Source organism: Coloeus monedula (assembly GCF_965178545.1).
Source record: "Coloeus monedula genome assembly, chromosome: 4".
Lineage (NCBI taxonomy): Eukaryota > Metazoa > Chordata > Aves > Passeriformes > Corvidae > Coloeus > Coloeus monedula.
The window spans coordinates 28,275,817-28,300,173 of NC_138784.1; the positions used below are offsets into that span (position 1 = coordinate 28,275,817).

Below are 24,357 nucleotides of genomic sequence, written 5' to 3' on the forward strand. Positions count from 1 at the left end.
AGGCACTTTGAGGTGCCAACACAGAGCCCCTGGTGAGGGTTTAACTGGGTTTCCCAACCCCAAATCCCATGGGAATCCCTTCAAACCACCCAGCCACCAGACTTGAGGGCTGTCAGCTGGATGAAGAGCTGATCCCTGAAAACATAACTGTGGGCTCGATTTCTCCAACTCCTCCAGAAGTGATTTCTTTGAAAGATGGAGAGATTGGAGATTTAATACTTGTCTAAGCAGCTTTCAGGCTTGTTAAAGTGCTAATCCCATAACCCCCATCACAAGCCTGAAGGTGTGCAAAGACTTCACATGTCACTTCTGGATGACTCAAATCCCCTGGGGGAGCAAGGAAAACAGGAAGACAGAGGAAGGAAAAGGATTTCTTTGCAGATGAGAGAATAGGGGCAAAACAGAGCCAGTTTCCTCCAGAGGCTAGCCTGAGAAAGGCTGAGGATGGACAGAGCAGCTGTGAAGGAGAGAGAGGGAGAGCTAAGTGGGAGGGAGGAGGGTGAGGGAGAAGACAGGGCTTGGTGAAGGGAAGATGGTCCCTGTCATTGGGAAGCAGGAGTGTCTTCTCTGCATCCCCTGCACTCCAGAGCCTAGCATGCAGGAAAGCAGCTTTTGCTCTCCATCCCTCACTAGGTGCTGTGGCAGAAGTCAATGTTCTGCAGGTGAAGGTGTCCTGGAGAAGTCGCCCACCAGAGCTGGATTTAAAAGAGGACTGATTATTTTAGGACCTCTAAGAAAACAGGTGGTTATGTAAGGTTAAATCTCAGCAAGTGTAATCAAATCCCAGTTCTAAGCTGATCACCAGGCAGGGTGTTGGAGGTATTTATTCAAGCACTCCTCCTTGTGTTGTGACTTTCCTCTGAAACAGCCAGAGCTGAAGCTGGGACTAAATTAGGAGAGCTGTGGAATCCTCTCCTCCTCTGCTGACCTTGGGAAATCTCCCTTGCCAGCTGCACCCTGACATTCCTGTGCTAAACACTACTCTCAACAGGGAACTTGCTTTTATACTGGAATTTATGGCTTCTTGTCAGGTTGTGTCCAGCCTCTGACTAGCTCTTAGGTGCCTTATGTACCTTGGTGCTTTGCCTGTAGCTCAGGGCATGCTGCTTGCATGCCTCTCTCTATATAACCTCCCTCTGACCCCATGAGACAGTAACTAGCAGCCTCTCTGTGCCAACGTTTTTCCTTTATTGCACTTGTGCTGCTCACATGTTCTTGCTCTCACAGCCCTGCCTCCGTAAACCCCCACAGCGTTATTATGGTAGATTCTCGTGGAAGAACTGGTGTGAGAATTGCTGTTCCTCCCACTCCTTCTATTTCTCTTGTATTGTAGACTTCAGTGTATAAAGGAGAAAAACAAATGTGGTGTTCAACAAAAGCACCAATGGCTATTTAAATTCTCGGTAAATATTATCCAATGTCATATATTCACGGAAGCTGAACAAGCAATGAATGTGCAGCATTTGCACATGATGAGTGTTCTCCTCTCAGATCTAATAGAAACACACCCAGAAATAACCCATAGGAGTTTAAGTGGGTCTTGATGAAAAGTATATCATGCTAAGGGAAAGCAAGGCAAGAAATCATCATACTGGTCATTTTCACTGTCATCACCTGCACCACTGGAGAGAGTCCTCAGAGGAGGATGCTCCTATGGGACCCCATCACTGCCCTTGACATCTGGCCAGTGGAAAAAATTCCCCTTTTTCTCTCTCTCCTTTTCCTTTATTTTCTTTTTCTTTCTAGAAATAATTTTCAGCATTACAGTCAAAGTATGCCAACAGCTGTCATTGTGCCACAAATAAATCTTCATGTATACAAAACTGTCAGAACATCCTTTGTGCAACATGTGCATGCCCCACATGCAATGATGATTACTAAACAATTCACTTAGTCTATGGTGTGTTTATGATGCCTGACTGGACCAGAAAGCAAGCTGCAATTCCAGGTTCTTGGCACAGAAATATCCTTAGCAGCCTCCCAGTAAGAAGCTTCAATGCACTTTGTAGAGGTGTGTACCTTCAGTGGGAAACAAGAGTGTAGAGGATCTAGATTAAAAAAAAAAGGTTGGAATCTGACAGTGAAAGGCCATTAAAAACAAAAACAAACAAACAAACATTACAACATTAAGCTCTACACTTGTGCAAGATCCTGAGGGGAAAACAGAGGACTTAGCACTAGCAGTGCACCTAAGCAATAAAAGGAGAAAATAAAATTTAAAAAAAAATTGATTCAGATTTTCATCCCCTGGCTTTTCTGCTTCCACAGTTATTTCCACCAGGGATCTGCTATCACATGGCAGCTAGAGCATTTAGCATCGATGTGTCTGGGAGCTGAGCAGCAACCCAAGAGACAAGATAATGGAGCAGGAAGAGCTGCCTCCTCTGCCCATTAGTCAAATGTTCCCAAGGAGAGTGTGAGATGCTCCCCAGAAGCAATCATTTCTTTCTGAAAGCCTCAACTGTTACATGAAAAAAATCATAATAATGGTGGCAAAGAGCTGATCTGAATGAGATTGCACAGCGGTGCTTTTATGTGGTAGGAGGAGGAAAGAAGAATATGTCTGTTGCATGGTGTGAAAGACATGGGAAGGTATGTGCCCCCTCTAAGAAGAAGAAAGAAACATTTTACCAAAATGTTTAGAAGAGCCTTCCTTTCTTGGGCTGCTGGTTGCCAAGGAGAAAGAATCGATCATTCAAAAAAAAAAAAAAAAAAAGATAAAAGGAGCTGTCAGGAAAGAAGACATCTGGAGCTGACTTGTGTACAGTTTCTTCTTCTTAGCCCAGTGACACTGAATCATTTGCTTCACTGTTTTAAACTGAATAAAACTCTGGGACTATCTGATTTCTATTTAAATAAAAACACACTCTTTTTTTTTTTTAGCAAGGCAGTATTACTTCTCTGTTTAGTTCAGTGCATGATCATTTTAGAGAGCGCTAGTGTGTCATTTAATCACTGTTCACAGGTACATGGCATGTAGTTCATACAGAAGGAATCAATTATGAGAAAAGAAAAATCTGAATAAGACCCTTGAGACAATACTGTGGAAACTGTGTGATTCAGGTACATTTTTAAGAGCAACCACAAGCTCTGATTTATAGCAGTCACCTAGATAACCAGATTAACTACCTGGGTTTGATAAAAAAGGGAAAAATGCTAAGTTTTGGTTCAATATATTAATGTTGAGCTTGTTCTGTAAATGTCATTCAGGAGAGAAATAATCTTATAAATTAAAAAGTGGATATTTTAATTGCGGGCAGAGTGAAAGCAAGAAAGAAAAGATGCTTTTTAAAATGATCTAACAAGCTCAGTGCTACTGTGTCATTACCAACAGCCTGGATGCAGACATCAAGCAAAGTTAGTGCCCAGAAAGAATGCTCATTAATGATACTGCTTTCTCATGGGACAGCTTTGCAATGAGCATGGGGATGCTCTTAAACAGTGAATCACAGAGCAGTTAGAAACAACTGAGCTTTTTGTGCTGCATGGCCAAGAACATCAGTCTCCACAGCAGATGCCTGCATGGCTGAGTCTCATCTGCAAGTCTGTGAACTTTCTCACCAGCATCTCTTCTGTATTTACAAATAAGAACGGTAAAAATTTAGTTCTCTCTTTTGAGATCTGATGGTGAAAAGGGTTATCAAAAAAAAGAGAGAGGGGAGAGGATTCCTTTTGGTTTTGCTTTTATTTATGCCAATCAGGGAAAAGTTTCTGTAAGTTACTAAAATCATGCTAACATAGCAGCCTTGTGAGTGTGAGATGCTAAGACTCAGTTATATGTTCCAAGAAAGGCCAGACTTTCTACTCAGAAGAAAACATAACTCTCTGGTAACTAATGAAGTGTAGGACAGACTACATGGTTTTGTATCACCTGCTATAAAAAGCCCCAGAATGTCCTAAAGCATTTGTGCCTGAATGCCTGGGGCCTGTAATGATGTTCTTACATGCACAAGTAGAGCGCCCTTGACTGAATGAGAAAAGCAGGGACTTCATTTTTCTTGAAGAAGCCTTGGCAGTGGCCATTTGGCTTGAGGACTTAGTCATGTTCCCAATGCCTAGTTTGTAGCACAGACAGGGCCATTGCTGATAGTTCAGCAGAACCTTATGACTTGATTTATATTTCCTCAAAGGACCCTTTTCTTCAGGTCGGTCATGGAAATCTCCCTCTAGAGCCCAGGTAGTGGAAAAACAGGCCTCATCCTCTTTCATCTCTGCCCTGTTGCCAGAGAAGCCTCCAGGGCATAAGTGGAAATGAGTATCAAGATCAGGCTCTTCTGCGAGCTGAGCTTAGAGGCACTGAACACAGCTTTTGTATCCAGCAGCAGGCACAGATTCCCAAAGTCAGCACACCCCGTTTATTGCAGGCTGTTATAGACGCTTAATCCTGACACCAAAATAACTGTGCATGATTTCCTGGATGAAAAATGATAAAACTCTCCATGAGCGTGCTTTCTTCTGTGCATTTTTGATGGACTGATTTTCATGTATTCGAACAACCAAATATCTCTGCCAGGCAAAGCCCAATCCCCTGTATCTGTTTCTCTTTTCTACACTAGGACAAATGACATGAGGCATTGCAGGAGGAGGATTACAGCATGTGAGTCTTCTTTTACAGGCAACTTACTACATTGAGTTTCTCACCAAAATTCTGTTGACATGACAACCTCACTGATCTTCTATGAGACCAATTGACAATCCCATTCTAAATCCAGATCCTACCATGGTTCTCTCACCAGGGATTCAGACTCAGTTAGTAGGCCGCTTATCTTTGGGAGTGAAACCAACATTTTACTGCATGGTTGATTCTCTGCTCACTTCCAGTTAGGTGTATCTTTGTGGCAAGTGATAAATCTCTATCAATAAGGCACAAAATCTCCCAAGGATGTGGCACAAGCTTGTAGAGATAATTTTCAAAAGGTATTGTGGCCCACACCAACCACAGCCCTTATCAGCTGCATCCCTGAGTCTGTGTCTCAGCTGGGATTTCCTCCCACAGTCCCATGAGCTCAGTCAGCCTGTGGAAAAATCACTGTCTTGTAAACTTGTGTTTTCTTTGTCATTCAAGTGATCTGCTATTTCTGGCATAACTACTGTTTCCATGGCTACACCAGCTCATAAATAGGGTCAGAAACCTTGGAGATGCTTTTTAAGTGATTCCTTGGAATAGAGTATAATCTGGCCAGAGGTGATGAAGCTCATGAGTTTTCCTTTGAGGCCATGAGGACTGAACTCCTGCTACCACTTGGACACCATGGTTTCTGGTGCAGCTTTGGTCTGGATCGAATCGCAACTGTTGTGGCCAAAAAAGTTGTCAGTGGCTTTCCTGGGACCAGGGGGGGAAAAGCCTGTGCAGGGAGGGACAGGGACTGGGTACTCAGTCCCTGGGCAGGACTTGTCATCCATGTGGTGTGGCAGCCAGGCATGAGCATAAAGCCTCTTGCTCTGAAAAGAAGCTGTGCGCCTACAACTCTGAAAAGCAAATGCCACCCACTTCATGAGGGGAAGGGAGAGAGAGAGGATGGATGGAGAGGGAGGACTGATAATCCTGGGAGATAAGAAAGAACATGAGAAGTGGGGCCCTTTAGGGAGTTTCTGTCATGTGTTGTCAGTGGTAAAAAAATATCTTTGTGTGACACCATGGAAATTTTTTCCCACAGTCCACTTTTGTTAAAGAGAAACGAGACAAGTTTCATTGGGAAAACAGGAAAACAAAGGGAGTATTTTGAAAACAAACGGCCTGAATATATGTAAATTTTTAAGCTTCAGGAAGGAGTAGAGGGCTGTAGAGCTGATTTCCCCAGCAACTTTACCTACATAAGAGGAGGCAGAAGGGGAGGGGGAGCCCCTGGAAACCTGTCTGCAGCAGATGGAGGCATGGGAATGAGCAGCAGGGATGGGAGTGAGTCTGCTGCCAGCAGGCTGCACCTCTTTATATCCACACAAGCAGGTCCCTGCCCACAGTAATCACTTCTGCTGTCAGAAGAGGATGAGTGCAATCAATCTCCACGCATTTGTATACGTGCTCTAGTTACCACAGGGAAGAGAGGATGCCAACACTATGCTGCCCCCGTCCTCTTTCCTGTGCCCAAAAATTACTGCACAAGCCTCTGAAAGCTGTGTGATTGTCTTAAATGTGTGGGAATGTAAGTGTGCTTGCTCCTTCTCTGCTAGATTAAAAGCCCCTCAGCTACATCTGGTATTTACTTCCTGGCTTCTCAGTGCCCACTCAAGGGCTAGGACCTTACTGATTTTTTTAATGTAAGCTAAGAGTCTCACTGAAGGATTTATCTTGTCTAACTTCAGCCATCTGAAAGGTCAGAGGCCTCAGCTATGGGACTCTTGCTCAGCAACAGCACAGTGCTGGACTCGTGTTCACTGCCAGGGTCTGTCACATCAGTGAGAGACTGTCCCTTCTTGGCCACACATGGCTGGCTGGCATGGCTGCTCCAAAATCCCCTCCTCCAACCTCACCCAAAGACAAATCCCATCCATCATAAACAACCCACACTTTGGTGTCCTTCTGCCCCTCTGCTGCTCTCATGCTCCTGTTGCTCTCATTCTCCAGGATTGTTTTCAGTCCTGCCAGCCCTTATCTCGTGTTGTGAGGTGGGAGCTCAACAAGGGTGAGTGCAAGGTGCTTCACCAGAGCCAAGAGCCCCTGAGGTTTGTTAACCTTGTGGTTGTACCTCAAGCCAGACAGTTACAGGCCATGACTGAGTGTCATGGTTCAGCATAGTCTAGGTTTCTATCAGGGACAAGATCGGAGCAAGTTGTGGATAGGCAAATAGGCCTAGGGATGATTTATAAGTAAGTAATGGATATTTTGAACCAAACCACTACACTGAGGCACTGCTGCAGCCGAGGATGAGGATGATCTTCTAGCCCATTTTAGCAGGACTCTAGACCTTCTCTTTTCATCCTGAGACTCCACCAACTCTTTCCACATCTCTGACACTGATCTTCCAGGCAGTTACAACAGGCTATTACAACATATTGGAGATACCAAGCACTTGGTATAAAATAGTATGCATTACCACGCACGGAGTTTTGTTGGGTTGGAGTATGGGTTGAGCTCTACCTCCAAGGGCTCCTCACAGTAGCAATGCTACTGGTACCCAGATGTGACCTAGCTGTTACCTCAGCCCAACACCTGGGCTCTCAGGAGTGACTGGCTGGCCACCCACATGCAACACAAAGGTTCCCCATTCTCCCCCTGCCTTCCCATCTGCTTCACTAGAGCCCTAGCAGCATCTCAGCAGCATTCCCTGTGACTCCCTTGAGTGGACTCAGCTCTGTTGACACTGGTCTAACTGCGTGCATTGCTCTGTAAGATGTGTCTTTTCCCCTGTGGCACCTCTGAGAAGTTTACTGGGAACCCCTCCAGGCATTTGCCAGTGCAGGAGAGGGATAGGGAATCCTCCCTTCCCTGACATGTGCAGACATGTGTGTTCCCAAGAAGCAGCATCACTTGAAGGGCAGGTTATTTCTTTATTTCTCTTTGCTTCTGCAGAGATGTCCTCCCAGAAGCTCCAGAGAAGCCACACCCTTCTTGCAGAAAGGGCCACATCACCCCTCAGAAGTGTGACGAGGCTCTGCTGCTCCTCCAGACCTTACTGGAGCTGTGCCTGCACAGCTCTGGTCTCACAGTGCTCCCCCCACTTCACCCCTGCCGTGTAGATGCCCGCCCACGATTGATGCCCTGATGTCACCTGGTGGCAGGGTATATCTGGAGGACAAAGGACACCTCGAGACTCTTTCTACGCAGGCTGGAGGACGGGAGTTGAATGATTTGCAAGAGGAGCCCTTGGCACTGTAAGTGTTCCCCAGGAGCTCAAAGTAATAGCAAGGGCGGGAAGTGGGATGCAAAAGGAACTGGGTGCAAAACCCAGGGGAGAGAAACATCCAGATAAAACTCCATGGAGGAAAAATTTGGATGTTTGTGCTTGGAGAGCATGAACAGATCCAGTATCTAGGGGAAGGAGTTGTGATTCTTGTGTGGTTGCTCACTGTTTCCTCTAACATTAGGACAGGTGCTGCAGCAGTGGTTTGTCTCAAAGCTCCCTGGCTGTACGAGCTCGGTTTCTCATGCTGGGCATCCCTCAGCTGGGGCTCCCTGGAACCCCCTTGGCTTGTGTCCTCAGCTGGCTGAGCCTGCATGTGAGCAGCCCCGGGGGACTGCCTAGGAGCAGCTGGGACAGGCAGCTGGTGTTTCCTGCCCCAGTGCCCAGCCGCACATGCAGGGCACTTCAATGAGGAGTTTATAATGTGATGCTGTACCTCTGCTGTCACTGAATCCCTTCTTTCAACTGGGGTCTTTCCAGTGATCCCCATTTGGGAATATAGTTCTACTGGAAATGAGTTTCTGTCTTTTAGAGTGCATCCTCTTTCACCTGTTCTTGGTCTTAAAACTGCTGCTAGAATGAAGGATTTGAAATCCTTTGTAAGACACAGGAGCAGAAAGGGCTGAACCTGCATGGACTTTTTCCCACCACTATGATTAGCCACCTCAAGCAATTGAGACTGGAGCTATGAGACTCCTCAAAGGCACTGGATTCAATACTCCCTGACGAAAGCCTGAAAGGATGATGTTAGTGGCTTTCCTGAGGCCAAGATCTGAGCATGCAAGAAACCCATAAAAAGAATGTGAAAAGGATATTTCCCCCTGGTTTCTCTCTACTCACGGAAGAGTATCTGCATGGAGGGCCACGGCTTATGGAGGTTTTGTGTCTGACACCCTGAGGCAGCACAGGACAAATGCACACAGAAGAATCTGTATTTTTAAAAGTTTTGGATGAGGAAGACAAGTCCCTACACCAAAACTGTCTGAAGAAGATCAAGGGAGGTATCTACATTATCTGCCAGGGACATTTTCCACAGAGAGTCAGAGATTAAGGATGGGGCAGATTAAAGAGTCAGCACTTGTCAGTAGTATTCAAGCCCCTTTGAATTTAAATAAAACTAAAAGAAGGATGATTAACCTGGCCAACAACCCAGAGGTGGGATTTCTGACGAAACAGAGATAAGCCCATTAATGAGTATTAGGTATAATTAGCATTCAGATGCAAGCAAAGCTCTTACCTAGAGGATTAAGCCCTTGACAGCAGAAGTGCTGTCAGGGGCAATTAGGTAACACCTCATCAGAGGAGGGGGCAGAGGAAGTGCATGGCAGAGGATCTTATGCCTCAACAATCTTTACATGCGCAGCCATCAGCTCTTGCCCAGGAGCTGCATGCTGGTGCTGGCAGAAGCAAAAGAGCTCTGGCAGACCAGGAAACACTGGGAAGAGGCAGCATAGCACTTGCAAAGATCTAGAGGAGACTCAAACATTTGTCAAGCCACCTGTTTGATCTGGTACCAAGGACTATCCAAGTAACCAAGTACGGTAAGACAGAAGGCTGTGAAATTCCCACGGGAAGAGCTGCTATTGGCATTTTTTCCATATCTGTGATCCTGAGGTGTTTGTCTGGCTGTGTGTAGGGGCAGTTTGTTCCCGAGGTGTGGGAACTGGGGCAGGTTCCGTCCTGTGGGGCAGGGCCCACGCTGGCATGAATGGAGAATTTTTTGACTCTAATGATGGCAATTGAGTCTCACCAGTTCCGTGGTGGGAGGGCAGCTTGATTCCTGCTGCAAGATGGAAGTTGTTACGTGGCATTAAGGTTACTTTCCATCCTCGGTCATTTTTTTTTTGTGAAGCATGGAGATAATAGAGGGAGGTTAGTAAGGAAAAAGTTAGAATTGTCCCTAATGTTAGAAATGTCCGTAACTAAAAGTTTCATTGAGTGCTCTTTGTTCAATTCATGCAGGTGAGAGAGGATGAAGTGTGATTTGGGCAGATCCTTTTTCCTACCAAATCCTGTGTTATTGAATACCTGGTAGATGGATACAACTACAACTACTTCAGATTGGGGCAAAAAGAAACTTCAAGGGCTCAATCTTTCTGTTAGCTATTCCTCTATTGAGTGAAGGTCAGGGACAAAGTGTGGACTCAAGGATCTAAGAAGTTTTGACCCTCAAAGACGTATTGGTGGTTAAGGTGACATGCCAGTACACAGCAGAGGTTATTGAAGCAGGAATTCAGTTGGAGATGGAGCTCAAATGCAGCTGTCAAGTTTTGGATGTCAGTCCTAAGGGATGGAAATCTGTTAGCCGGTTTGTTTTTTCTGTTGTACTTTTGGGAGTAGCCCTTGAGAGGTGTGCCCAGTAATTTAGGTGTCAGATTAACATGGTGCTTAAAAGTGGATGGGTGTCCCTTTTAGTTCAGGAGCGGGGTCTAGCACTGGGACAGACAACACGGTGATGAGAATTGCACCTGAGACAGAGGCATAATAATAGACTTTGGCGCATTAGCAGACGTTACAGAGCAGCTTTCTGATGCGAAGCATTTTGTTGTAGGGCAGTATCATCTGAATTCCTCCCATCCTGAGTAACAGAGAGGCACCAAATTCTGTCTTTGTTTTGGAGGCAAAATGCCTTCATCTCTCAGTTTGGCCCTAAAAATCTGTGAGTCAAAAGATTTCATCTCTCCTCCCAGCAGTGCAGTCCAGGTCATACCTATCACTGCACTTCCATTCTCATTCTGTAAAAGAAGAAGGTGGCAGTGTTTGCCTGTCCTGCCACCATGCTGTGAGGAAAAAGAAAAAGCTGTAAATACTGGGCAACTGTTCAGGCACTGCAGAGATGGCAGCCAAATAAGTAACTTCCACGGTTTGAGCTGATCCCTGTGTTTGTGGGCACAGTGTGTGCTTAGGAAGCGTTGTGTTACACGCGGGGGAATAGCATCTGTGCATACTTCAGCTTCAGACACAACCATCTGCTGCTCCATTTGGGGCTGCTGGAACCTGTCCAGTCTCCTGCTTGGGATATCACAGCTGAGACAGAAGCCTGACCACAAGCGACAGAAGAGCTAGCCTGCCTCTAGGTACTATCATTTGGAACCATCCTACTGCCACCACAGATGGAAAGGTGTCCTGGGTGAAGTATTTCCAGACTGCCACAGATACAGAAATATGGCTTTTAACCTTGCATTGATGTGCAAGTGACACAGGAAGATTGCTTGGATGATCTTTCTCCTTGTATCTCAGGATTTGCTTTCCAGCACTCTGGCTATTTCAGGACAAAGACATGAACTCTCTTTAGACTTAGGAAAAAAAAATCTTTGATGACATTTATAGTTCTGAGATTAAAAATCCGGAGTGTCACGGTGATGTTGGGGATTAAGCCAGAGTACTATGTGACCTAATGAGATTAGTCTTTAGAACCAAATCCTGAAGTTAATTCCATCAGCGATTACATCAGCCTGGATGCACAGGGATGAACACCTGGAGATAGGAGATGTGTAACAGTCATGGGGAAGAACGTGACTTCAAGGAAGAAGGAAAAAAGTTGCATTTATTTTTATCCATAAATGCACTTGTTCAGACCATTCTAGCGTACTAATTAGCACAAAATTTGACGAAGGACTGGAAGCTTCCCTTTGGGCACTGGTGAGAGTTACTGCTGTCCTCTCTGGGAAAGAAGCAAAAGGCTCAGACTGCAGCAGTTCTGCCCTCTAAGACAGAGGTCTCCCAAACAGAAATTGCTCTCTGATAACTATTTAGCCCCTGTGAAATGGAGTTTGGCTCATGTACAGTGTGATGAAAAGGGGTCAGCACATGTAATACAATGCTCAAAAATACCAAAATGGGCACATCCCAGGGAAAGTTACAGGCTTTACTCTTCTAAATCCTGAGAAATTTGCAGAATTAACTTCTAACTAAAAGACAGTCCCCAGTGCTTTGCCTTAGCCTTCTGTATAATCTTTCAACGATCTTGTACTATTTCCTGGAAGTTTGATATTGACAAATGTGGAGCCCTAATTGCAGCTCCACCCAGACAGAGGGCACATCTAGCTCAGCATCCCATGTCCATCAGTGTTCAAAAGGTAATGCTTAGGCACAAGTATGAGAACAGATGATTCCCAAGGATGGGCTATTTCTCTAAGCGATACATGTGTCTTCGTGGCTCCTGCAGCAATCAGGTCCTGAACCAGGAAGCAAAAACCTCAGCAATGCTATTCCAGGGCTAGCTAGAAAAAAAAACCCCAACATTGTAATTAAAGTTCCTATTTTACCTAAATTGTGGGGCAAGCTTCTGCAGCAACCCGTCTCCAAGAGTGCAACTGTGTTTGAGACAAAAGGTGTTAGTCTCCATGACTCTGCAGTCATTGCACCATGGGGTTAAATGTCTTTTTGGCCTTAGTTCGAGTGTCCTTTGTTTGGCATCTTAATTCTAGCATGCCAGATGAAAGGCAGTGCTACCCTGCTTAATTTCTATGCATTGCAATCTTTCTTTATCTTTAATAGCATTATCTTTAATCCTGCCACAATTGTATTTTCCATAATTCTGTCAACTGACTACTGATACCTAGAAAAGATAAGCAGAGTGTTGTGTCAGTCCGTGCTGTTATCTTGCAGACAGAGGGATCTGAGAGAGGCGCGTGCCGGCCGCTCACAGCCCAGCAATGAGTGAGACCCCAGCCGCCACCCTCAACACCGGAGATGCTCCAACTGGTCCCAGCACACCACGCAAGGGGCCTCCCAAGTTCAAGCAGAGACAGACAAGGCAGTTCAAGAGCAAGCCCCCCAAAAAAGGAGTAAGAGGGTAAGGGAATTTTGGAAAGAAAAGGAACCATGCTAGTTGAGTAGCTCCCCACTGCTCCATTGTGCTTCTGTGATACCATCTTCCCTTGGGCAAGGAGCCAGAAGGCTTTCCCCTGCCCCTGGGTCGCAATCAGCTCTCCAACCTGGAGCTGCTTCTCTTCTGCTCCCTACCCACAATTCTCCTTCCTTGGCTGGGCGTTTAGGACACCTCCCCTTTCCTTGCTGCTGCCCCAAACACACTCCTTACCTGCTCTTTTCTCTCCTAGGTTTGGAGATGACATCCCAGGCATGGAGGGGCTGGGCACAGGTAAACTCTGAAGGATGTTGTTGTCATGCCCTGCTTTAGCACTAGTGCAGACAAACTTCATAATGGGAAAGGATTTTGGGGTGGTCTTTGTTTCCCTGGCCTGTCTGCAGCTCTCAGGGTCACCAGAGAAGACTCGTTCTACCTCCCCAAGCTGCCACGTTCATGCTTATGCTTACATTCACTACAAGAAGGAAAGGCCATTTATGTATGCTTCAGCTTCAGACTACTTACATTGGGCTGCAGAAGTGCTTGTTTGTTTTCTGCTAATACTCTGGCTAAGAATTTCAGCAGCATGAGGTTCTCAAAGAAATGCTAAATGCTAAGCTATTAATACCAAAAAATCACAGAAACTAAATCCCAGATGGTTAAGTATTTGTGTTGTCATCAGAATCCTAATTTTAAGCATTTCATGTACCCATCCGGGAATGAGAAACATGCATTGGATGAGCTGTAGCCAGTCAGAACTTTGAAGTATTGATAATGAGAGAGTCACAGATCCTGAATATTGTAGCCCAAATTATTCAGCATCTGATTTAAAACTCCACATGTCTTCAAGGAGATCACAGTTTGGCTACAGGTAATTTATGAGAACAGGAGAAACCATATACCTGGAATTAATTTTTACACCAGTTTACATAGTCACTGAAGAGACTAGGAAATGCTGGCTTGCTTTTTCTCACTGAGAGAAAGTACACTGATATGGTTTGGTCTGACAGGTAGTACCAGATTTGTATGCTCATCTGCCCATTTAACCTTCAAATGGAGTCTCATTCTTGTTAATGGCTCCTGAGTAAATCAGCCTTTCCATTAATAAAAAATAAATCCAAGGAGTGCATTGGCAAGAACCCATTTGTCATTTTCTCTCTTTTGCAGATATCACCGTGATTTGCCCATGGGAAGCTTTCAGCCATCTGGAGCTGCACGAGCTGGCCCAGTTTGGGATCATCTAAGGTGTCAGCATCTCTTCTGGTGTCACCTGGTGACTCCACAAATCCCAGCATGTCTTCACCACCTTTGACACTTATTTTTGGCCCTTGCATCCACTTGCTTACGGGCAGGGTGGTTTTGTAAGAGCTAGTTATGAGAAACTTAACTTTGCAGATTAATTTGGCAAAGAAGTTATTTGGGACCCTGAGCAGGCCTCATGCTCCATGTGATGAAACTACTGAAAAATGTCTTAATGCCTCCCTGCACAATATTTTTTCTTCTCTCACTGTCATAGGTCTTCAATGTTTATGGTGATACAGGGAGGCTGTATTTGAACTTTTTCCCTGATTAGCTGAGATATTGTGTGCATGTATGTCCCCACCTAATTAAATCAGCCCATTCTGTATTCTTCCTCCCTTCCCTCTCTTTCTTCATCTTTCTATATAGAATTTCCATGGGTAGGTCCCCATGTTATTTGGGCCACTAATTATTTGCTCAGAGTACATCTGTAGAAAACAGCATTAGAGTCACCAGTCCAGACATTAGGCTGCTTGCCATAGGAGATCCTTCCCCAGGGGTTCACCATAAGGAAGGTGCTGCTAAGATTTACCTCATCAGCAAATGGGGAAAAGGGCTTGCAAATGCTGTCTCTGCTGTATTGCCCACAGGCTACGAACCATGAGAGTCTGGCTGTTCTCATAATGTTAAATGAAAACCTGTGCGTCTGAGATCAATAGCTAAGTGAATTGATCCCATTATTCATTCCTTTGTGGTTGCAATTCCAAAGAAGCAGCTCTCCAAATGACGCTGCATTTCCTCTCCTTTGATGGGAAGCCCCGTGTGACACTTGCACTGTCCCCATGCCCATACATATTTACATGAGACATTTGCTCCCCAGGACATGCTTGCTGCTGATTAAGACGGGGAATCCTTATGGTCTGTCACCAGACTGTGCCAGAAGTCCCGCCACATTCAGCAGAAAATGGTATTGCAGTAATTGCTCCCTCTTCCCTGTATTTAGCATAGGACAAGTCTCCCTTCATGCTGCCCCTCCTAAGCAAGAAGGCTTTTCTCTCTTTACTCCCTGGCAATTTCAAGCTGTGGAGCTTGTTTGGACAAGCAGGCAAATGGTGTCCCCAGAGAAAAGTAAAAACAGAGCAAGTGGGGAGGCAGGGGAAGGGTAGGATGTGTACATGCAGGCAAGCACAGAGAGAATCCACTTAACCCCATCGATCTGTGTCTCCTGGTCTCTGGCAGCCTGAGTGCTGCCGAGTGCTGAGGCACCCGTAACCACTTAAATGTTCGGGGAAGGCACCGAGATTCCCTACGGCCCTGGCATTAAGGGAGGGCTTTTGGCTTGTTTGCAGGCAAGGAGCAAGTTTATTGTAGCTACATAATATTCATAAGGGGAGCTGGAATTTTTAATCATTGCCTTTAGCTTGAGAAGCCTCATTGCATAAGAACTGCCTCCCCCTATCTTATCTTTCCTATGCTGAACCTGTTCATGGGCACAGGGAGTGATTGTGGAGAGGAGAGCAAATCCTGTCTAAACGATTGATCCCCACGCATAAAGCATTGCTATAAATCCATGGCGGTGCTATAGTTATCTGCTACTGTTATTCCAGAAATAAAAGCTAGCAGTTTCCAGTTAAAATATAGCTTGAGCACCAAAAGCTAAAGGAAATTAATTCCTGTTGGCAGTCCAGAGTACAGCTTCTATTATTCAGCACTCCTGCCATTAGACACAGCAGTAAACCACGGAGTGGTTCAGAACCACAGCACTATCACGGCGCAGAAGCCATGTACCATTTAGCTAATTGCAGCCCTCAGCTACTTCCTCGGGCAGAGGCAGTCTGTCCTTTCCACTTACTTCCAGTTTCTCCTGCCTTTCTCACCTTTTAATGCTTTTCTTCTTTCCCTAAGTGTTCTTTATGTAAATGACGTTTTATTTAGCTTTTACTATAGGGAACTGATTTCATTTTTTTCAAGCTCGTACTAGCCCTCTCCTTCTCTAGTTAAATGTGAATGTTCCTGTGGCAATACTCTCGTGCTCTTGCTCACATTATGCCATCCTGTTACATATGATCCTCTTCCCACCTTCTCAGTCTGTCCCCTTCTCTCTGGGAAAAGATCCACTGGACCCAGTTTTGAATCTTTCAAGCTGGCTGCCTCTATTATCATTGAGTTTTCCCTTTTTAAAGCTTTTTTAATAGGACAAAAACAAGAGAAGAAAATTTTATTTCATCTTTTTGCTCCCTTTTCATCCCAGACCTTGGGTAAACAGTCCACAGACACTGAGATACTTTGTCAGAAAATATTGGGATAAAAGCAAAACTCTCCTTAGTCCAGGGACTGAAGTTTTAGCAAATTAGAAGGTCCTGGTGTAGTTCCATATCTGATTGCCATATCCCCAGTTCCCATCAGAGAACTACTCCATTCTTCTTCCTAGAGGAGTCCAACAGGAATGCACACATAAGCCAGCTCTCGTGCCTGGCTGATGAGCTGTATCAGAAGAGGGATGCTTTGAGACAACACAATTTGTTAGTTATTTTAAAAATAATTTCTGTGCATTAATAGGGATTACATTAGTTCCTTTACTTGTAAGGAATTTTGAGACTTAGAAGAAGAGTCTTAAAACACACTCACAGTTGTTTTGTCTGAGGTTCTGAGTTTTTTCTTATGAGCCGTAATTCCTGAAACTTCCATTTTTCAGTGAGAGATGGCTACGGTGCAAGAAAGCAAATGTGTTAAAGCAGCTTGTTGAAGGACTTCAGTCTATATGCATTGTAATATGTTACTCTCTGTTCTTTTACTACAAAAACATGTCAAAAGGAATAAAAATTAATAGAAATTGTTTAAAAAATCGTAAGAGTGTAGTCTGACTTGCTTACAAAATACAACCAGGGAAAGGCAGATGACTTAGCTTTTCCTTCTGAAATCCTTTCCTGGGGAAAGACCTGAAAGTCACTCATCACCTCTTGCTAGAGAAAAGCAGCTATTTATCTCCAAACAATAGACAATAAAGACCAACTGTGATATCATCTGAGAAGCAGTTTTTCCTGAGTGATGACTGATATATTCTCCCAAAAGTGGTGCACATGGTTTCCTTCAGGCTGAAATCTTTTGGCCAGTTACATCTTCTGGGGCTCTGTGCAAATGAATGTCAGTGTGTTTTCTACGCTATAGCAAAGAATTGCTGAGATGTGAATGCCACTTAGTTCCTTCTCATTGCCATGACTGCAAGACAGAGCTGCAAACACTCATCTCCTCTTGCTTCTTGCTGTGGCTGAACTTTCTAAATGTTCATAGGGGTTTCAAGATGGTCAAGTGCAATTGCGTTCTGGTGCTATGGTGTCAAATCTCAGCCTTAGAAGTGTTTTCTTTTGTGCCATCCTTGGCATTTTTTCTTGCAACTCATCACTGAGCGTCCACTTGAAAGTCTTTTGTCTTTGAATGTTGTCTATCCTGTGAGATACGAACATGAGTTGCCCAGGGCTCCTTTGTGAGGGCTTTTTCAAACCTTTTCTCAACTGCATTTTGAAAGCCATAAAAATATCTTCTCACATGGTTATGCCAATTTAAAGCAGTAACCAACTTTTGAGTCCCATCCTCACTGACCCCAGTTTCTGACTCTAGTGAGAAAGTTAATTAAACCCAAATCTCTTCAAGAAAAGAAGAACGAACCTTAGGAGAAGTGAGAAGCACTTGTCTTGCTTCTCCCCCTTCTGTCCCCCACAGTATCTAAATCACTTCAGGAATCTCAGTTAAAAATAAATAAAAGAAAAAATAATAATAAAAAAATTAAAGCCCCAAACCCTCAGTGTAAGTTGGATGCTTCAGGATATCTGAAGAGCATTAGTACAAAATTACCATGCTCCAACAGTTTTCAAATCAGCACCTCACTCAGTATCAAGCCACTGTCACATTTTCCTATGGTATGGATCGATAAGGTGTAGGCTAAAAAATGACATTATCACTCTGTGTTTTGTGGGGCATTTTTCTATTTTATAAGTGGGTTTTTAGGAGTTAGGTAAATTAAGAGTACTCACCACCTTTAGGTCTTCAATACCTGATTTTTCAGAGTATTTTACAGTTTATCTTGAAGTTTAAAATGCAGCTGTCATTAGCTGTGGTTGCATCTGTAAGTACTCATTAGTGAATCTCATTCTCTCTGAGCCAGATCTCACTCAGACAGTAAGATCCAGGGCCTCAGATTGGAGATCTGAGCAACAGGAAGTCTGTATTTTTGAGAGCATTTATGTAATGCTCCATAGGGTGGGCAGGTTATTCCAGCCAACAGTCTGTTTCAGCATCACCACACCACTGTGATGCAAACCTAGACAGATCTGGAAAAAAAAGAACAGAAGATTATGCGACTAAAATAAAAGATAGTATCACATGCTTACGAATGTGCTCAACTCTGGAATTTCCTCATACCAGGCTGCTTAACTTTGAAACCTTATTCCCAGTCCCCATAGTGCTGTCAGGGCTGCTGAAGCTGGGACCAGTTTAGTACCCTAATGTCAGGCACCTGCCCCTCCAAAGTTTGTTCTGACAGCCCAAGGTAGGGAGCATCTATGGCTTTGAGCTTTTTCCACACCAACTGTGATCCACCTGGAGGGAGTGGGATGGCTGAAGCCTCTGTGCTGGGGGTATATAACAATTGAATTCTGTCAGTTGCAACTTGCAACTTACCTTTAACACGTTCTCTCACGATTTATGTTGTTCCTCTTCTTGAAGTTTAGCATAATTGTGGTGCGAATTTTGGTCGTTTCTGCTCCTGCTGGGTGAAAAGAATACCTTCTTTATCAAGGCTCATTGCCTTCAGGAATTTGCAAACACTTTCTTGCCTCTAGCATTTTTCTGAGGGCCTCTCACATTCCTGAGGCTGTAAATGAAGTGGCCAAGCATAGCAATGACCAGCACATACTCAACATACAGCAGACTGTCCAGATGGCAGAGCAGACAAGGGATATGATAGAAGTAAGTGAACTACACTACGCTATGAAGAGTAGGACTTTCGACAGGGGGGCACTGGGAGTGCTTTTGGTACCCTGAGAGCTTGGTCAGGACAGTGGTCAGCACAGGAAAAGTGCACAGGAAGGAAAGATTCCTTCAAGAAGATGGAGACCACAGAGAAGGAACGTGGTGAAGCCCCAGGAAGCTGCCTGCCAAAGCTGTACACAGGGCTTTGCCCTGTGGTCTGTGCCAGACTGCAGCTGGCCAAGGAGCACTTGCAGGAATTCTGAGCCTGTTAAGATACTGAACAAGAGCATCTACACAAGGTACAAACTATTTACAAAGCACTGAGCAAGCTGAACTTGGTTCCTTACCAGAGACCTTGCTCTCTCTGGGAGACAGCAGCTGCACAACCATCCAGGAAGAAAGAGAGCTTGCAGAAAAACACATCAAAGTGTGGGAGCTCCAAACTACCACCACAATGACCTTGTAATCATGGGTGATAGAGTAGGTAAGCAGGAATAACATCAATGGGAAAATCTGTATCTTGTGCTATTAGGAGACCTCAATAAACCTGTGTTTTACTTCCCCTCACCTCTGGACAGGACACCAAAAGGAGCAACAGATAGAAATCCCAGGATCATTAAAAACACCACCCTTGCAGGCTGCTGGAACACATCTCTTGGAAGTGTGACCTAGGCAGGGTTACAGGGGCTGCAGAGGGGCACAGCAGCCTAGAGGCAGATGGGAGGCAAGGCCAGTTTCTCAGCCATGCAGAAGTTTCTGCCCCACCAGTGACCCGAGGCACAAACTCCCATTGCTTGATCAAAACACCACATTGGTTTCTCTAGGCACAAGGAGAAGGCAAACTCATTTGCTCATCTCACAAGAGCTATCTGGACTCAAGCCAGCTCAAATTTGTATCATCCAGACAGCTGGCATGCTGGCATGGGCATAACAATCTTGCATCTGTCTGCACCAGGGAACTGGCTGCAAGTCTGAAAGTAAGGGAAGAAAAATAACAGAAGGCCAGTGTCGGCGACTGAGGCACAGACCCAGACAGGCAGGGAATCTGAATCGTTTATTCAAAGGAATGAGCTGGTTTTATACAATTTTCTAAGGCACAGCATCTCCTTACATGGCAATTCTCACTACGTGACCTATCCCGTGTTGCCACATCAGCAACACACTGCCTTCTATGGGGTGATCACTCGCTGTTCACTGTCCATCAGCTCCCGGCAGGCTCCTCTCCGTAGGGGTCTGCCCTGTGACACCTCCTCCCCGCAGGGTCCGGTGGGGACAAGCCTCTGTGTGCCACCATGGGCTCCTTTGTGCTGCCATGTGCCTTTGCAGGCAGCTTTTACAGCTCACAACTCAACTTTATTCCATCTCTTCCCACAGGCCAGCCATGTGGAAAACAGCAAGTTGTATTAGATCTGGCTTTAGCAACTGCAGTTTTACCAGGAACATTCTCTGGGATCAAGGTCTTTCCATGCTAGGCACTTCATAAATACATCACTAACAAATCAGTTATAACCCTGTTCTCCAAGAGTGTTGCTCCAGCCTGTGGATACTGAACTTCACTAATAAGGGGGCACTGCAGAGATGCAGCACAGTCAGTCTTGAAAATGTCAGTACATGGCCAGGTCACATGTAGACAGCTGGGGTGAGGAACATGCAGATGGAGGCATCGGGGAAAGTCCTTTCAAACACAAACCTTAAGCTAGATGATCTGGTAAGCACCAGTCTCAGACAAGAGCGAAGGGAAAGCAAGTCAGCAATTACATTGGAATGAAATATGGTCAGCAAATGAAGCAATTTTGAACCAAAGCTGCCTATACTGAAAGAGTACCACAAGGAGCTATATTATGATAAATTCGAGAGGATCTTAACACCACTGCATCCCCATCCAGAAGGCTCCATTCAGTTCTAGGCATTTTGAGGACAGAAGGTGATGAACTGTTCTGAGGACAGAAGCTGATAAACTGTTCTGTATTTTGAACTCATGTAGAAGGGGGATGAAGAGTAAACAAAAATGAAGAAAGGAGGAGTAAGGACTCCGCAGGCAACAGTTGTTCCAGCATGCACAGCTCCCTGAAATAGTCAAATGGAGTTATGATTCCCACCCAGAGGTAGTCGTAGGGTATAGATAACAACGGAGAACAAATATTAGCAAGGATGAAACAAGTAAAAACTATCTGAAAATAACATCAAAATATTAAGTAGCTGTTGTCAAGAAGTCCTGACAAATACCTTCCTTGGGAAAACTGCACTCTTGGCCCCATGGGAACTGGGAAGGCTCTGATACTTAGTACATTGTTGTAGAAAGTAACCAAGAATCCCCTGCAGAGATCATCTGGCACAGAACAGGCATAGTTCCTGCAGGAGTCAGGGCAGTCACCCTGGGCCGTCTCCACTGCTGTGTCTCTCAAGCTACACACTAGTGATATATAGAAAATAAGTTTGCTTTTCATAGGAAATTCATGCATTACAATATCAAAGCTAAATACATAGGAAGCTCTGCTTAGCAGCCATCTGTAAGCTTCTGATAACAAGACACAAAGTAAGATGTTGTGTTCTTAGCTGCTAAAAAATAAATGTGACAAAACCAGCAAAAATCTCAAGCTCAAAACAAAGAGCGTGGAAGCACACAAGATATTTTCATTTCACTCTTCGGTGAGAACTGCTTCTTTGGAAAATACAGTAACATTTTAGTTCCACATCCCACCGATTTCTCACTTTGGAAGGCACAATGTGCACCTTGTTGTGTGTAATGCTATGATATGTAATTTTTTTTTCTTTGCTTCAGTCTGGAACCATTTCCCTGAAAAGTGGCATAAAGCTTTGAAGCTTTATCCCAGCGATGTAAACTTTTTGCATTCATTCACAGTAATGCCTAATCCCATTTTAATCTTAATAAGCTCTTTAGTGCAATAATATCCTATGGCATTAAGGCATACAACTTAATTCCTTGAATTAAAGCCAGGATTCTCTTTGGAGTTTTTGCACTGACTTCCACAAGCTTTGGATCAGGTCAACCTCCAAAAAAACCCAACCTGCTGCAAACCACTGAACTACCTGACAGAAAAGGCTTTATGGTTTTATATTATCTTACAATAGCTTTTCCATGTATATGGAATCTGCATTCATAAGAATTTCAGAGCTTCAAGCAGCATCTAACTGGAATAATTAGCTACCCTGATCCCAAGATGCCGTTGATAAACTTCAGGAAGAAACATTTCCTTACCCTCAATACTCTGGCCCAGGGCTGATACAGTGATCCAACGTGAGAAGCTTGAAGCCTTTGGGTGCCTACTCACAGAAGAACATTATCTCTTGACCTATCTAAATGAGCCAATTATGAACTGGATTCCCAAGTTCCTTCAGACAAAAATGATAGAGATAAATTTAATATGAACTAAATTGCAAACAGGAGGAAGTTGTTGCTTGTTATAATTATTTAGTTATAGAGGAAATTTTAAATCACCTCTTTCAAAGGTCTGAGAAAAGTCATACTCTGGGGACCACCTGGAATTTCTCTCTGAACATCAAATAAATGTCCCAAGTATTCCCAATAGTACAAATCCTCTGGCTTGTTTTCAAACTGTAATTGTGGCCAGGAGCTATGTAACAGTGCAAAACCCATTCTCTGCCCTTCAAGTGTCTTCACTCTGACCTTACTTAAAAATGAGAAACCTGTCTCATAGCCCCTTCAGTCCCTCGAGCTTTGTGACAAGGCACTGAATGTACACAGAGAAGGCAAATCAGTCCTAAGCTCAGACACAAATCCAAATCAAGGGGGTTGCTTTAAAAGTTGCTGCTCACTGACTGGGTTAGAGAAGGTGACTTCTTTGGCTGCTCCAATTGTCAAATAAAATACAGTTCATGGTGACTTAGGCTTGCACATATCATCCCTGCTTGCAGCAAGCTCAGAGCACAAGCACTACTCATTTTTGCAGCTCAGCTGCTGAACAGTACTCAGTAACCCTAAACAGCTTTGTTATATTTCATCAGAGTCCTTAACCCCTCTTTGGTTTACTAAAGAGATGGCCAAAAGGCCATTTGATCAGACCCAGAAATGTCTTCATGGGAACATATTTCTGATAGGAAATGAGTCTTTCTTACATGCAGCAGAAAAGTAAAATCATATCTGGTGGCTGGTTTGGCAGATTCAGATAAGAACCACATTGCTAATTTCTCACAGAGGCAATAATGAAACTCAGAAACAACTTTCCATGTGATCTGTGCCTTGTAGGTCTTCAAACCAAGAGTGTGTGACAGGAAGGTGGATAGATATGCTGAGGGTAACATCTGTGGCTCAGGTATTTCAGACCTCCTGTGCAGGACCACTGGAGAAGTTTTCAAGTCAGGACTGTACAGGACATCATTAGGATGACACCAGCTATGTTTGACAATCTAATACCCATGCTTACCCACTGGTGCACAGGTGGGATCCCATGAGCAAGAACTCATGTGTTTGGATGTGATAATCTGTATATTCATACAAAAGTATTTGGAAGAATGGAGATTGGCATGTATGTTAAACTAATGCCATTGAGCCTGACACAGGCACTGCAAAATTTCTAGCCTATTGGTATCAAACAGGCAAAACAGGTCTTCACTGCTGCCTGCTGTGTGTCTAATTTAAATGAGAAATGTCCAGAAAAGCACAAGAATTAAAAGTCTCTACCAAATCAGAAAAAAAGTCCCTCAGACCCAGTACTTTGTCTCCAGATGTAGCCAGTAATGGTTGCAAAGGACAAGATACAAATTACGTGCATAACAGCACGTCACTAACATATCTAGTAGCTTCCAGTGATTTGCACTCAAGGACATCCTGAGCCAGAGCTGATGTCTTTGTGTACAATAGCACTTGGTAAATTTTTCCTTCATGATGCTTCGAGACACTTTCTGAACCTATAGAGACCTTCACTATCTGTGGTACCCTTAGTAAAGGAGTTCACACAATAAACCCTCATACCTAAAAGAGCAATAAATAGATCCATGACCTTTCTCTCTCTGAATGCATAAAAACCCCCACCTCATTTCACTTGCTGCTACCTGCAAGTTTCCTCAGTGCTTCCCTTGGAAGAGACAAGAATACTATATTGACAAAAGTAACCTATTCCTATTACTTTTGGTGCTCCAAAGCAGAGGATGTTGTGGTCATTCATTTTTTGGCCAGTGGTAATCAGCTGCAAATGCTGGCTTCCAATTTAGAACATTGTTACTTGAAAACTATTAAAACGCCATATTATTTCTTACCTAGAGAGGTCGAGACACCTTCTATATTTAAATACAGTTACAAAATGCAGAGGGAGGGGGTTTTTCTTTTAAGTCAGTGTTACTTAAGAGCAGCATTTAAAAAATTCAGATAGGATATGGTGAAGATAAGTAGAAGTTACTGGAAGTTGGTTAAATAAATCTCCTGTGAACAGATAAAATAATCTTTACAATTACTCTGTTCCAGCAGTAGTTTCAAGATTAAAAAAATACAATTCACAGCCATTCTCTACACACAGGATC

The 24,357-nt window shown here is 44.1% G+C and overlaps 1 protein-coding gene across 1 annotated transcript; it reads left to right on the forward strand.

Annotated features, from left to right (window-relative positions):
* Window positions 1-9,283: 9,283 nt before the first annotated feature.
* PDE6H (phosphodiesterase 6H) lies at window positions 9,284-13,895 on the forward strand (the record flags this gene model as incomplete). The annotated part of the gene is made up of 4 exons (XM_082281057.1): window positions 9,284-9,382; window positions 12,453-12,639; window positions 12,905-12,945; window positions 13,819-13,895. The coding sequence occupies exons 2-4, from the start codon at window positions 12,500-12,502 to the stop codon at window positions 13,893-13,895; spliced, it is 258 nt and encodes an 85-aa protein (XP_082137183.1). The 5' UTR covers window positions 9,284-9,382; window positions 12,453-12,499.
* Between the last annotated feature and the right edge of the window lie 10,462 nt (window positions 13,896-24,357).